Genomic DNA, 13,973 nt, shown 5'->3' with positions numbered 1-13,973 from the left:
TTGCAGAGGTTTAATGGTGGTGCCAAACCTGAAATTCAAATCTTAAATAGGTTTGGCGCTTTTTTATTGGACAATTACCAATTATTTTCGACATGAAAATTTTTTTCTTCGCAAAATTTTTTTCTAGCATTAGAAATCAGCAAGCTAAAAAAAATTATGAATTATAAGACTTACTCATGTGACCAAGACTCAAAATAAAATACCTCAACTTAGTATAGTTATTAATTACGAATGTTAAACATAGGTATTTAATACTGGAAATAGTTGTTGTGCTGTTTGACCGGTGTTGAATTTATCACTTGTTTCACACTAAAAAGGAAAGATATGAAGAATTTATTTTACAAAATTAACAAAATTTCCGTTTTTTTGAAAGTGTGATAGTTTTCTTCCTCAAAACGGTGAAAAACTCATTGTTTTAAGTTATAAGCAGAAGTTCATTTCTTTTTGATAAACGCTGACAGCCCTGTTGGTTTCAGGAAGTTGTACATTCGATTTTTATATCGCAGTAAAAAGGGGTTGCTTTCAACTATCTCTTCAAGTTCACCGTTTTCATTTGTAGTTTTATTTGCGATCTTTTTCTTCCTCGTGTTCAACTCTACAAGTTCTTCAGCTTTTTTCTGAAGACCTGAAACATTGTAAACCAATTTCAAGCATTTTGCATTTACGCTGTTTTTGAACGCTTCTAAATTATCTGGTGTCACGTGACCTTTGCGTGAAGACTTTTTATGTTCACGTAAGTAACTGTTTTTCAACCGCAAAATTATTTGACGAAGTTTTACTACGTCGTTTAGCTGCTTTTCTGTAAAAAGTTGCGCTTCCGGCTCGTTTTTCAAACGTAACCAAATTGAAATTCGTCGTATGCTTGGTAAAACATTAAAAGGTGAAGGCATGGTTTCGTGCCCCGAAATGAACTTGAAATAATGCATGGTTCTTCTGAACAGAAACATTTCATCTTCGTGTTTAAGTGAATCCAGCACCGCAAATATGATCAGAGATTTTAATAAATTCAACCCAACCACCACAAGAAAGAAAGCATAAACAACGTACAAACAAACAAGAGCCCATTCTTGTGGGGTAATGTACTCTGGGAAGTTTCTGATCAACCTACTATCCGGGTTAAACATTGTGAATAAGAACTCCATCAAAACTTTGCCCCAATTCTGATAATCTTCCATTTCTTCTCGGCTGCTTGGGATAATTTGTCGAAGAGTACAGGTGGAAAAACCTTCTCCACGCCTTCGAGGTCGCTCCTGTGCGCATGTCTGCTGAAATTCTGCGTAGCTGCGGTGAATAAGCCCGTTTACTGAAACTGTTACCGCAAGTAACGTACAAAAAACTATCAAATAAAACCTAAAACCAGCGGTAATTGCTTTTCCTAGAAAGTACTGCGGCCTTCCAATTAAATCGGTCATTCTGGCTAATTTAAACAGTTTAAACAGCAGGAACAGAAATCCCAAACTTCGCATTGAGTCGGCAAAATCGTAAGGATGAGCAAATTGTTCGGTCCGCAATCCTGGGGTCTCATAGCCCCCACTTTTAATGATAAATGTATATTTCACCAACATGTCCATTAGGAACGTAAAATTAAGCAGAATGTTAAGTCTGTTTACCCAATCGGAGCAATAAAGCTTCATTCCTAGAGCCCAGATATCTCGGACTTCGCTTAGGATATTGCCCACAGTCCAGATAAAAATAAGAGCATCGCTTAAATATGTAATCCAATTATTGGTAAAAGTTATTGAGAAAATTCCCAGAACCGCATCTATAAGGAGCTGTTTCAATTATTAATAACTTCAGTTATAACCATGTACTCCTATAATATCAACCTATTCAAACTCTTCTTCAACTTTAAAAACGAAAGTGTCTGTTTACACACTAAACCGAAATATAAAATAGATACTAAGAACCGTCTTCTCCCAATACGAGCAAAGCAAGAAAAACAGTATATGAAGTTGCAGTGCAGTGAATTTTTATCATCAAATACTAGTTTTTTCTGAGCCATTTTTTCACCAGTTTTTCTGAGCCATTTTTTCACCAGTTTTTTCTGAGCCGTTTTTTCACCAATTTTTTGAAATAAACCATCATTAATATTCTGTAGTATGTATGAGAAGACCAACATGAAATGAAGCAATATCAAAGCGGGAGTTGTATACAGTGTCCCGCTCTCGAAGTTCTGTAGTTCAAGAAAATAATGAGCAAGCAGATTTTTCGTGGTTTTGCTATTGAATATTTCATTCTAACAACGCCTCCTGTAAATAACTGAGACCAGATAACTCAAAACCAACCGATTGTGTACATTATGAACTTTTCCACTTTTTTTAACTCCTTCAGTTTCATTATGCAATTTTGAGCAGCAAAAGCAACATTAAACAAAAATTTTATTCGACAAGTATCCCAAAAAATTCCTGAAAAACCAGATCAACTTCACTAAATTAGATCATGCTTGAGTTCAAAAAAATTTTAGAAGTTTTGCTCTGCCAAAATGGCAAAAAACAGCTTGAAGGAACATAAGGCAACACTTAGAAAAATAGAGAAAATCAGGCAATTTTTCTGTTAGCCGGGACGCCATGTTTGTTTGTCTTGTCATTTGCAAAACATACATTAGACCAAAATTTTATTTTTGCATGTTCTGGTGACCCATCATCTAGCTTGCCTGACATCTCATAGATCAAAATTATATTTAGAGTTATTATAACTTGAATGGTGCACAAAAATTAGCTTAAATGGTGCAAAAAGGCTTGACAATTCTGTTTATTTGTAACTAATTCCGTATTTATTTAGCGAATAAAATTTTGTTACCCGTCAACTGAAACTTTTTTAGAGATTCGGTCTGGTACTAAGAAGGTAGCAGCACTGTGTCATCTGATTACGTCAATCAATGCAGTTAACTGAATTTAAATGATTGAAAAAGGGCTCATTTTATCTTTCAGCAAACCAGCGGTGACTAATTTCAGATACTGAACGGCAAAAATAAGTTACCACCCCCTATTTTTACGAAGTAGAAATTCAATTTTAATGGCAACGTAAGGACAGTTTTAAATCACGTTTTGAAAACAATTCCAACACCATTGATCCACTACACTAGTCCTCTCGAGAAAACGCAAGGTTCACTTACCAGAAATCCCAATGTAGAGTTGGTCAACTTCATCTGCGTTTTTTAGCAGAAAAAAACTTGTCACAAGACGTCTTATCGGTTCACTGTTGTTCAACTATGCCTAAATTTGCTCTTGCGTTAAACATTAGAGAGAAAAAAGATGTGTATAAGCTGAGACCTTGTGACAACTTTCTTTTTGCTCTGAACTTTGGATGAGTTTTATCTACTTTGCATTTGGAATTTTGGTAAGTGAACGTTGTGTTCTGTGCGAATTTCATCGGCAGAGCATAGGCCTAGTCTAGTTGATCAGTGCTGTAAAAAATGTGTTCAAAAATTGATTTTAAGTTGGAGTAAAAATGCCTCAAAAATCAAATTTTGATTTGGTAAAATTAGGGGTGCGAGCATACTTTTGCCGTTGAGCATAAGTGCACCCTCATTTAGCATTTTCGGTGTCAAGATACTCGACGAAGAGGAAGTATCATTTAATTGACAAGCAGTGTAAATGGCTCAAAATTGGCAAAGAAAATTTGGCAGATAAAAGAACCCAGCAAAATATCAAACTTTGAAGCTATCATTAACTATAGTTTTCAGAGGTCTAGAAAATATACCCCTCGGAAAAACCGCACATGATTTTAGATAGGCAATAAACCCCCAAGGAAAAAAAACCCATTTTAAGTTTCAGTTATGGTCATGATAATTCGCTCGGTTGTGATGGTTTCATGAGTTAAAAAGATCAGGCTTAATTTCAAAAAAATAAGAAGTTTTGTCTGCCAAACTGGCAATAAACAGCTTGAAGGAACACAAGGCAACAATTAGAAAAACTAGAAAAAATCAGCCGTTTTTTCTGTTAGCCGGGACGCCTTGATTCTTTGTCTTGTTATTCGCAAAACATACATTAGACCAAAACTTTATTTTTGCATGTTGTGATGACCCACCCATCTAGATCGTCTGACATCTTATAGATCAAAATTACATTCAGGGTATTTATAAATTGAATGGTGCAAAAAATAGCTTAAATGGTGCAAAAAGACTTGATCACTCGGTTTATTTGTAACTGATTAATCATTTCTTTAGCCAATAAATTTTTACCCGTCAACTGGAACGTTTTTAGAGATCCGGTCTGGTACTACGAAGGTAGCATCAATGTGTCACCTAGTTACGTAAACCAATGCAGTAACTGAATTTTTAAATTGAAAAGGGGCTGCGTTGTTCCAGTATATCAGTCAACAACCCAGCAATGATTAATTGCAATTTCATATACTGAACGGCAAAAACAAGTTAGCACCTCCTATTTTTACGAAGCAGAGATTCAGTTTTTGTGGCAACTTTAACCAACTTGAAGTCACATTCTGAAAACAATTCTAACACCATTGATCCCCTACACTAGTCCTTTCGCCTACCGATGGAATTCAAAAAAAAACGCAACGTTCACTTACAAGAAATCCCAATGTAAAGTCGATCAATTTCGTCCAAGCTTTTAGTAGAGAAACAATTGTCACACGACGGGTTATTGTTTCAGCTCTGTTCAACTATACCTAAGTTTGCTTTTGCGTAGGTAGAGGATTGGGCTAGTCTAGGTGATCAATGTTGTAAAAATTATATTAGAAAATTGTTTTTAATTTGGAGTAAAAATGCCTCTAAAAACGAACTTCTATTTGTTAAAAATAGGGGTGCTAACATACTTTTGCGGTTGAGCATAAGTGCACTCTCATTTAGCATCTTCGGTGTTAAGATACTCCACGAAGAGGAAGTAGCATTTAATTGACAAGCAGTGTATATGGCAAAAAATTTTCAAATGGTAAACAGCAATCTGTAAACCGCACTAATTTTGACAGATTGCTTGCTGGATCAACTGAAGTTCTAAATTTTTATAGTTTTTACTCTTTTAATCTAGTTTAAACAAGGAGCTGCTAACTTCTTGTTGAAAGACCTAAGCTAATGTAGAAATGTTTCAGATAAAAGAAACCAGCAAAATATCATATTTTGAAGCTGTCATTATTTATAATTTTCAGAGGTCTAGGAATTATACCCCTCGGAAAAGCCGCATATAATTTTAGATAGGCAATATACACCCAAAGAGAAAACCCCCATTTTAAATTTCAGTTATGGTCGTGATAATCTGCTTGGTTGTGATGTTTTCACGAGTAAATAAGATCAGGCTTGAGTTCAAAAAATTTAAGAAGTTTTGTCTGCCACACTGGCAAAAAACAGCTTGAAGGAACATAAAGCAACACTTATAAAAACTAGAGAAAATCAGCCATTATTTCTGTTAGCCGGGGCGCAATGTTTGTTTGTCATGTTATTCGCAAAACATACATAAGACCAAGATTTTATTTTTGCATGTTTTGGTGACCCACCCCTCTAGATTGTCTGACATATTATTGATCAAAATTACATTAAGAGTATTTAAAATTGAATGGTGCAAAAATTAGCTTAAATGGTGCAAAAAGACTTGATCACTCGGTATATTTGTAACTGATTAATCACTTCTTTAGCCAATAAATTTCTACCCGTCAACTGGAACGTTTTTAGAGATCCGGTCTGGTACTAAGCAGGTAGCATCAATGTGTCACCTAGTTACGTCAACCAATACAGTAACTGAATTTTAAAATTGAAAAGGGGCTGCGTTGTTCAAGTATATCAGTCAACAACCCAGCAATGATTAATTACAATTTATTATACTGAACGGCAAAAACAAGTTAGCACCTCCTACTTTTACGAAGCAGAGATTCAATTTTTGTGGCAACTTTAACCAACTTAAAATAACATTCCGAAAACAATTCTAACACAATTGATCCCCTATACTAGTCTTTTCGCCTACCGATGGAATTAAAAAAAAACGCAACGTTCACTTACCAGAAATCCCAATGTAAAGTTGATCAATTTCGTCCAAGTTTTTTAGTAGAGAAAAAATTGTCACACAACAGGTTATTGTTTCAGCTCTGTTCAACTATACCTAAGTTTGCTTTTGCGTCAACAATTAGAGAAAAAGGATGTGAATAAATTAAGACCTTGTGACAAGTTTTTTTCACTTTGAAACTGGCATGAATTTTATCTATTTCGCGTTGGAATTTCTGGTAAGTGAACGTTGTGTTCTATTCGAATTTCATAGGTAGAGGATAGGGCTAGTCTAGTTGATCAGCGCTGTAAAAATTGTATTTGAAAATTGATTATATGTTGGAGTAAAAATGCCTCAAAAATCGAATTTTTATTTCGTAAAATTAGGGGTGCTAACACACCTTTGCCGTTGAGCATAGGTGCACACTCATTTAGCATTTTCTGTGTTAAGATACTCCACAATAAAGAAGTCATTTAATTGACAAGCAGTGTAAATTGCTTAAAATTGGCTAAAAAATTTTAGTCGGTAAACAACAGTCTTCAAAATCGCACAAATTTTGACAGATTGCTTGCTGGTTCAAATGAATTTCCAGATTTTCATAGTTTCTACTTTCTTAATCTATTTTAAACAAGGTACTGCTGTCTTCTTGTTGAAAGATCTAAGCTGATATGAATGTAAAAATTTGGAAGATAAAACAACCCAGCAAAATATCATTGACTATCATATTCAGAGGTCTAGGAAATACACCCTTCGGAAAAAACCCCTACATAATTTTAGATAGGAAATAAACCCCCAAGGAAAAAAATCGTCAAAGAAATAAACCCCCACGGAAATAAACACCCATTTTAAATTTCAGTTAAGGTCGTGAAAATTTGTTTTGTTGTGATAGTTTCATCAAGTCCGACGGGCCGCTAAGGCATGGCCATGGTCCGCGAGGCATGGCCAAAAGGCGGTAAATGCTCAGCTCGCTAAATTCAAGTGGAGTTTTTTTCCGTGTGGTTTCATTTCCTTGGGGTTTTTTTCCTATCTGAAATTAAGTGTTTTTCCGTGGGTTTTTTCCCCGAAACCGTGGTGTTTTTTCCTCTATCTAAGATTAAGTCATTTTTTCTGTGGTTTTTTTAAAAACCGCATTTTGAAGACTGTAATCTTCATATCTTTAAAAACGCAAATCCTATTTGCACTTAGGACTATTTTTTGTGGAAGTAATTGATAAACAAAATGCTGAAGAACAAGGCTAGCGTACTGCATAAGATTCAGGCAGCGAAGAAGGTGTTCAAAGAGATTTCCATTTTACGTAGCCTTGATGGAAACTTTGTGGCTTCGTCAGCATTTTTTTTACTGACTGCATTAATAACAGATAGAAAAAAAAGAAATTAGGAGCATCATGCAATTAGTATTTATTCGGTTTTATTTCTAAAATTGGCACTCAGATCTTGTAATGAAATTTAGAGATCAGCTAGAGGAGTTGATTGGTCAATAATACTTTGAGTATATAGACCCAACCGTAGGAAGTGCTGAGAATAATTAGTTCAAAGCACTTAGGAAACAACTGGAATATATGTTCGATTCTTGATATTTTAAGTAACTTCTTCAGTAACAACGGAAAATGCCTAATTTTAATTAAAACACTCACGTGCACATTTTAAAATGCCAAATGTCTGCAGTGCCAGAAGTTAAAATACCAGAAGTTCCTACTTAACCGTGCACATTTCGTGTGTTAAGTATGGTTTCGTGACTCTGCTGAAATCCCTTCGAAATTCTGACTTAACATCTCGAACCGTTTCGAGGGTCTCAATATACTTCGCGGGTTCTCAGTGACTTCAAGCAGTAGTGGTTGTTATTTTTACTACTGATTTTGGCTCTACAAACAATGTATTTGTGCTAAATTTTAAAGTCGTTTCGTATCTTTTATTCTATAATTTTTTTTGAGAACTCCACATAGTGCTGAAGTAAACATATGCCTTCTGCTACCAAAAACGTGTTACGTACTGCCATTTTTCAAGCTTTTTAGACACTCCTTAAGAAATCTCAAAAGTCATGGATTTCTTGGCAACCATATGCAAGACCATAAATATTTATGGTCTTGAATATGGTCGCCAAGAAATAAAAAATCGAACTAACCTAATTTGCTTTTTTTGAACGCTTAATGTAGTCAGAAGATGTTAATTAAGCTGTTCTCTGTAATTTTTTTTGTATTTTTTGACTTTGACTTTTATGGTCTTATATGGCACCATAAATGTGTGTGGTCTTGGATATGGTTCCCAAGACACCATGAACTTCAATTTTTTTTCAAGTGTCTTGATGAGTTTTTCTCCACTCAGAGTGCATTGTATGGGTGTTTTAAGAGCTTTTTGAGCAATGTTGATTTTTTTGCATGGTCATCTATATGGTTGCCAAGTTACCATAAACTCCATATATGGCTTGGATATGGTTGCCAAGAAAGGTTTATGGTGGTCAACCCGGGACGTAACCATTACTTAATCTAGGCTCGTAATCTGAGAAAAAATGCTTACAAAATGCAAAACTAAAAACATGGACTTTGAAACAGCGCCTATGAGGTAATCCAAATACTGATACGGGTCGTTCCAGAAGAACAAGGCCGATTCCTCATCCCATCGACCAAACAAACATCCACGATCTGGTATCTCAATAACTTCCACAAAACATAGGATGTTCTGCGCAGCGTTGTCAATTTCTCTCTCCGGACTGACCTCCCAATGTGTACTTGTCAACAAACTTAAGAACACCAACATTAGATAGAAAACAATCTGAACTATAAATCTCATGAAAGGCATGTTGAGAAAGTTCTTAATTAACTTCCCTGTCGGTGATTCACTTTCGGGAAAGAATAGGTTGAAGAATAACCAAACTGGAGTAAGCAAAGCCAGAAATGACATGAAAATTAACCGCTTGATTATATGCGATGACTCGAAGTCCTTAAGGGCGATTGGTCCTTCGTAGAACTTTTTCTTGATCAGTTTCTGGACACTGCTGTTGGCTACAAATTTGCTGTGGTTCTTCATCATGGCGTATTCCAGCCTTTCCCAGGGCTCTCCAGGAGCTACTATGTTCTCGTCTTCTGTCGTCATCTGACTGGAAAACAATTTTTACAGTCATTTTTCAATTCTTCGTCAATTGAATTCCCTCTGATTAGGCCATCTGCAAGTGTGCAGGGGGATGGGCAGTCTGAGATCCATTATCTTGTCTATCCCCTTCCTCCCCAACCCAGCTTAGTGGGTATATAACTTCTACCCCCTCCCCCCTCCCCTGGTGCATGCACTATATATTTTACATAGATAGAAGCGTGCTATATAACAAAACATTATTTTTCAGTGGGTGGGGGGGGGGGGTCATTAAAACATGTGGGTGGCGGGGGAGAGTTGGAACAGACTAAATCCACAAACTGAACTCAAAGTTACGGTGACTAGCCTGAGTTAATATTATCTTCATCTTCATTTTATATCAAGCCAAAAATAACATAGATTTAGTACTACTAAATGCGACTCTTTACATTCAATTGATAAATTTAAGAATACAGCGAAGTTGATAAATTTCTTTGCGTAACAACATATAGAACAGCCAAAATATTCCTTGCTTCACAAACTGTTCATCTACCAAGACTTATCGAGATCTTAGCAAGCTGCGCCGAAAAATTTTCTTTGACATGTCTTTATAAGATTTTGCCAAGATCTTACCAAAGTGTTACAGAAAATTGCCCCCAAGATAATGGTCAAGATAATTTTTGCCCTCAAGATAATGGTCAGATATTTTGAGCTTCGCCAGAGTTCCCCATTTCACTGGGATCAGTTTAAACAGCTATCAAAATTAAGGCGCATTTGGAAACAACACAAAATTTTTCTTGATAAATTCTGATTTCCTGACTTTCGTCAAATGAGAAGCACTCTATTCCAAAGATTTTATGATTGCTCGATGCTCCAAAGCTGTACGTGTTATAAAGTGCAAGACACGAAAGTATGCAAAATAAAAAAAAAATGTTAATTACATTTTCTCATTACATTATTTTCTCATTACATTATTTTCTCGTTACATTATTTTCAAATGACTTTTCGACCCTGGTTATCTGTGCTAGAAAAAGTAGAAACTCCCATCATAATGTGAGATTTCAATACTTGTTCCGACCCTCTTGAGGGGGGAGGAACTATATACTCAACTGGGGTTTTTTTTTTGTTCCGTGAATTTTCGCCGCACGATATATTCATCGTAGAGAGTTGAGACTGGTATCATTAGAAAGCTCATCCAGCGTAGAATATGGAATTAAAAAGATTTTTTTAATTTTCGATTTCTACAGAGAGTTATCGAGGTTTAAAATTCTGAGAAAAGAAGAGTGAATTCACGTTGTTTTTATTCACATTTTCCGGAATTTTTGCCTAAATTTTCGTCAATTTTGCTAAAATTTGTTATAATTTTTAAGAATAGTGTCGTTGATTTTATTTTTGAAGACGAACAAGCATTGTTGATTGTTTGATTTAATTTTTTTGGTCAAAAAATCTGGATAAACATTTCAAAATTTAGACTTTTTCATCAAAAACAGCACGAAATAAGCTAATTTAGTCCACTTTGATTAAATTTGCCGACAGTACATCCCCAAACAACACTCAAAAAATCTTTGTAGACTCAGAGGGGGGCTATTTCTACTTCAGAGTCCGCTGAGAGTGCACTGTAGTTAAAACCTTGCCGTTTTTTGCCAACTTTACTCGTTGATTATCAAAAATGCAGAATTTATTTTGAGTTTTCAACTAACAAATTATCTATATCTACAACATTCGAAAAATCAGTTATTCCTAAGGGACAAAAAGTTTTATTAGGGCTTGTTTTTGGCCATTCTAGGACTGTTACAATCCAAAAAAAATCGGGTTTTAATCAGTCGGTCTTTTTTTTTTTTAAAAAAAGACATTTTTTAATAATAAAAAACAGAATATATCAAATCAAAGCTCAGGAGTGATAGGTCCAACCAATTTGCTTGTTAAGCAGCTCCAAGCTAATGCATTAAGTTTTTTAATTGAAAATTTATGGTCGTTTCTTTTTTTAAAAATTATTGACCTTTCAATAAATAATGGCTTAATTAACTTTTTCTCTACTCTTTTTCTTAATTTGTACAATTTCCAGCTTAATGTCAGCAAAAAACGACCGCTTCTTCTTTCTACTTATTTAACATTTATTCTCAGTTGCAGTTTTAAGCCTGAAATTATTGTTTTCTGGCTTTGATACCACAAGATTTCAGATTTTTTTTGTTTTGATATTTGCCAGTTTTTCACGTTTTCTAATTTTGTCACATTATCGCATTTTTGACGGTTCTCATGTCACCTCATTGGCAATCAGAATAAGACACAATTGAACATATTAAGATTCTGAAAGATATACATCATCGTTTTAACGGCCTCGACGCCTCTTTCTTGATGAAATCAATTGAATTTTTTAATTTTGTCTCTAACTGTCATTTATACTTTGTCATTTCGGTCGTATGAAATTTCCTGTGTAGTGATAGCTTTCATTGGCTTTTCATAGAAGAGTAGAAGAACCGATATTCTGATATTAGTAGATAGCTGATGGCTTTCATGACGATCAAAACAATCGTTTTCCAAAATTAAAAAAAAAAATTTTTTCAACTTCGCAATTTTGTTCTTTTTATGTTTCTTTTTGTTACCTAATCTCGTTAGTTAACTACAGGTCAAATATAACATTATGGGTGTCAAAGGAATAAGAGGGATTGGTGTCCCAAAATCTTTTAAAGAATTTGTTATGACCTTACTGGCTTCGACACCGGTTTTTCACAAAAAAAAGTAAACTAATGTGATTTTTGTCATATTTGACGTTCTTTTCGTAGATGCAAGAAATATTCTGGATAATTACAGGTCTCGAGGGTTTTTTTTGAATAAACGATCCTATTTAAATAGCTCTATTTGTTATTAATGCCTTTCATGACATTAAATGTAATTTTGTTTCGAAAAAAAAATTACATACTTTAGCACTTCGCTTTTTTGTCTGCTTGTTACCTAGTCTTACTAATGAATAGCCACGTACTAAATTATAGCTGTTTGAAGAAGGCGCAATCAAGTGTATTTTGAGTGCCAAAAATTGGCTTGACGGTTTTGACAGCGTTTTCTGGCAAGTTTCAATTGAAATTTTGTTTGTTCTTTGTTGTTCTTTTTAGCCGCTTTAAAAAATGAATAAGGACAGGTCCTAATGCCCTTCTATAGAAGTAGTGGAAATCGTAAATTTGTGGTAATATTAATTGATTCCTAATGGTATTTATTACTTTGAAGTTAACTGTTTCAAAAAAATAAGTTAATTTTTTTACTTTACTGTTTTTGTTCTTTCTTGTATAATTGTTACCAAACCTTTTTATGGACTGGTCGCATATGTTTTCTGGGGATTTATAAGTTATTTTTGTTTAGTTTTGGGTTTATCTGACGGTATGTTGATTTTGTTATTAAATTTAGTTTTTAAGAGGGACATAAATTTTTTGATGTAATTAATGTTTGTTGTTGTTGTTGTTTGATTTTGCTTTTCGTCTTGACTCGCTTTCTTAATATTGACATATTACAGCAATCTAATGCATCAACTTTTACTCCACTGAGTTATTTGCTTTGGAGGCTATCTTATCGTTGATACAGAATTTTTTGAAAAAGACTTGGGCTTGTTTGGGAATCGCAAAAAATAATTTTTGGGTTCTTCTATCTGTTCCTCATTTGGTAGACAATTATGCCAAATTTGTGGATGGGCGGGGTCGGAACCTTATGTGCCATCGCACATTACCGAGCCGCCTTGTTATTTTCAACCCTTAATGTTACCTTAAAATGAGCAGCAACTCCTCGAACGTGGTGACGTGTTTGATAAAATCAGCTGCAAACTTCTCACAACTGTCTCGAATCGCAACCACATCCTTGTGAGCCACGTCAGAATACGAGGCAATGTGATCACATGCCTCAGAAATTTTAAATGCCACCATAATTGGATCTTCATTCATTACACACAAATACACGGGAACTGACAGAGCTGAAATGGTCTGCAAAATGGCATCGAAACGAATGATAATTCTCGACTCACGGGGATTGTACACTGGTACTTTTAGGGGAACAGCACCACGTGAAAACAGATATTTCAACATTTGTTCATTCTCGTTTGATGACGCAATCATTACGGGAGACACACCAGGTCTGTAAATAGTACCAGTTAGGACCGGTCGGTTGACAACCTCTGGATCGTGGTTTATGAAGTATTCCACCGCTTCTTTGAAGTTGATTTCGACTGCCATTATCATTTCATCTTTTATGTAAAAGTCATATTTTTGAATCAACAGCTCAATACATGGCATTGAATGGAGCTTTACAGCCAGTCCCAGTAATGTGTGTCCGAATTCGTCTCTAAATTCAAGATTGAATTTTGGATCAACAGATTTTGCTGTTTTGATGGACCGTTCCAAAGCTTCAGGTGTTTTCTCGTTCTTAAAGCATTCCAGAATTTTTGTTCGGATGATTTTTTCTGGATTTCCAGCGTCAATTCTGAGTTGATTCTCGGTGTTTTGAGACTGATTGTAACGATTCGCAGCTTTTGAAGCCATTTTTACTGGTAAATTAATGAGCTAACGAAGTGAAAACTAGTCAGTGCTAACTAACACAACCAATACAAAAAATCGATTTGATAAATTGAAAAATTGAAACACAAACCAAAAATAACGACCAAAGTTTTTTGCATTCTTGTTGTATACTACATGTAATGCATTTTTGCATGAGTATAAATATGAACAGTGATAAGTGCAGTCATGGGGCTATATCTGCTGTATGTATAACTTTCGATGACGTTAGCTCAAGGCTGCTGGCCATACGTGTACCTTTAAATGTCTGTTCAATTGAGGTTATTTGGTCTGTGTACTGTTCTCAAAATCAAAGTGTGGACGAATTTGAGAGATAGTAATCATTAATTATTATCTTCAATATCTAGCCAAGAATCAAAATGTTTAGCTCTTCGATGCTTGAACAACTTTTTAAGATTTTTCAAAGCTTTTTTTAAAATTTATTT

At 34.9% G+C, this 13,973-nt stretch overlaps 1 protein-coding gene across 1 annotated transcript; it reads right to left on the bottom strand.

Annotated features, from left to right (window-relative positions):
* Positions 1-317: 317 nt before the first annotated feature.
* Positions 318-13,725, bottom strand: LOC142338200 (transient-receptor-potential-like protein). Its single transcript, XM_075387849.1, has 3 exons — positions 12,746-13,725; positions 8,485-9,026; positions 318-1,762 (listed from the first exon to the last, which is right to left on the bottom strand). Exons 1-3 carry the CDS (start codon positions 13,513-13,515, stop codon positions 435-437), a joined length of 2,640 nt encoding a protein of 879 aa, XP_075243964.1. The 5' UTR covers positions 13,516-13,725; the 3' UTR covers positions 318-434.
* Positions 13,726-13,973: the final 248 nt, after the last annotated feature.

This window comes from Convolutriloba macropyga, chromosome 1 (genome assembly GCF_964194025.1).
Source record: "Convolutriloba macropyga chromosome 1, txConMacr16.3, whole genome shotgun sequence".
NCBI lineage: Eukaryota > Metazoa > Xenacoelomorpha > Acoela > Convolutidae > Convolutriloba > Convolutriloba macropyga.
Note: the sequence above shows the minus strand (reverse complement) of the source record. Positions and strands in the feature narration are given on the sequence as shown.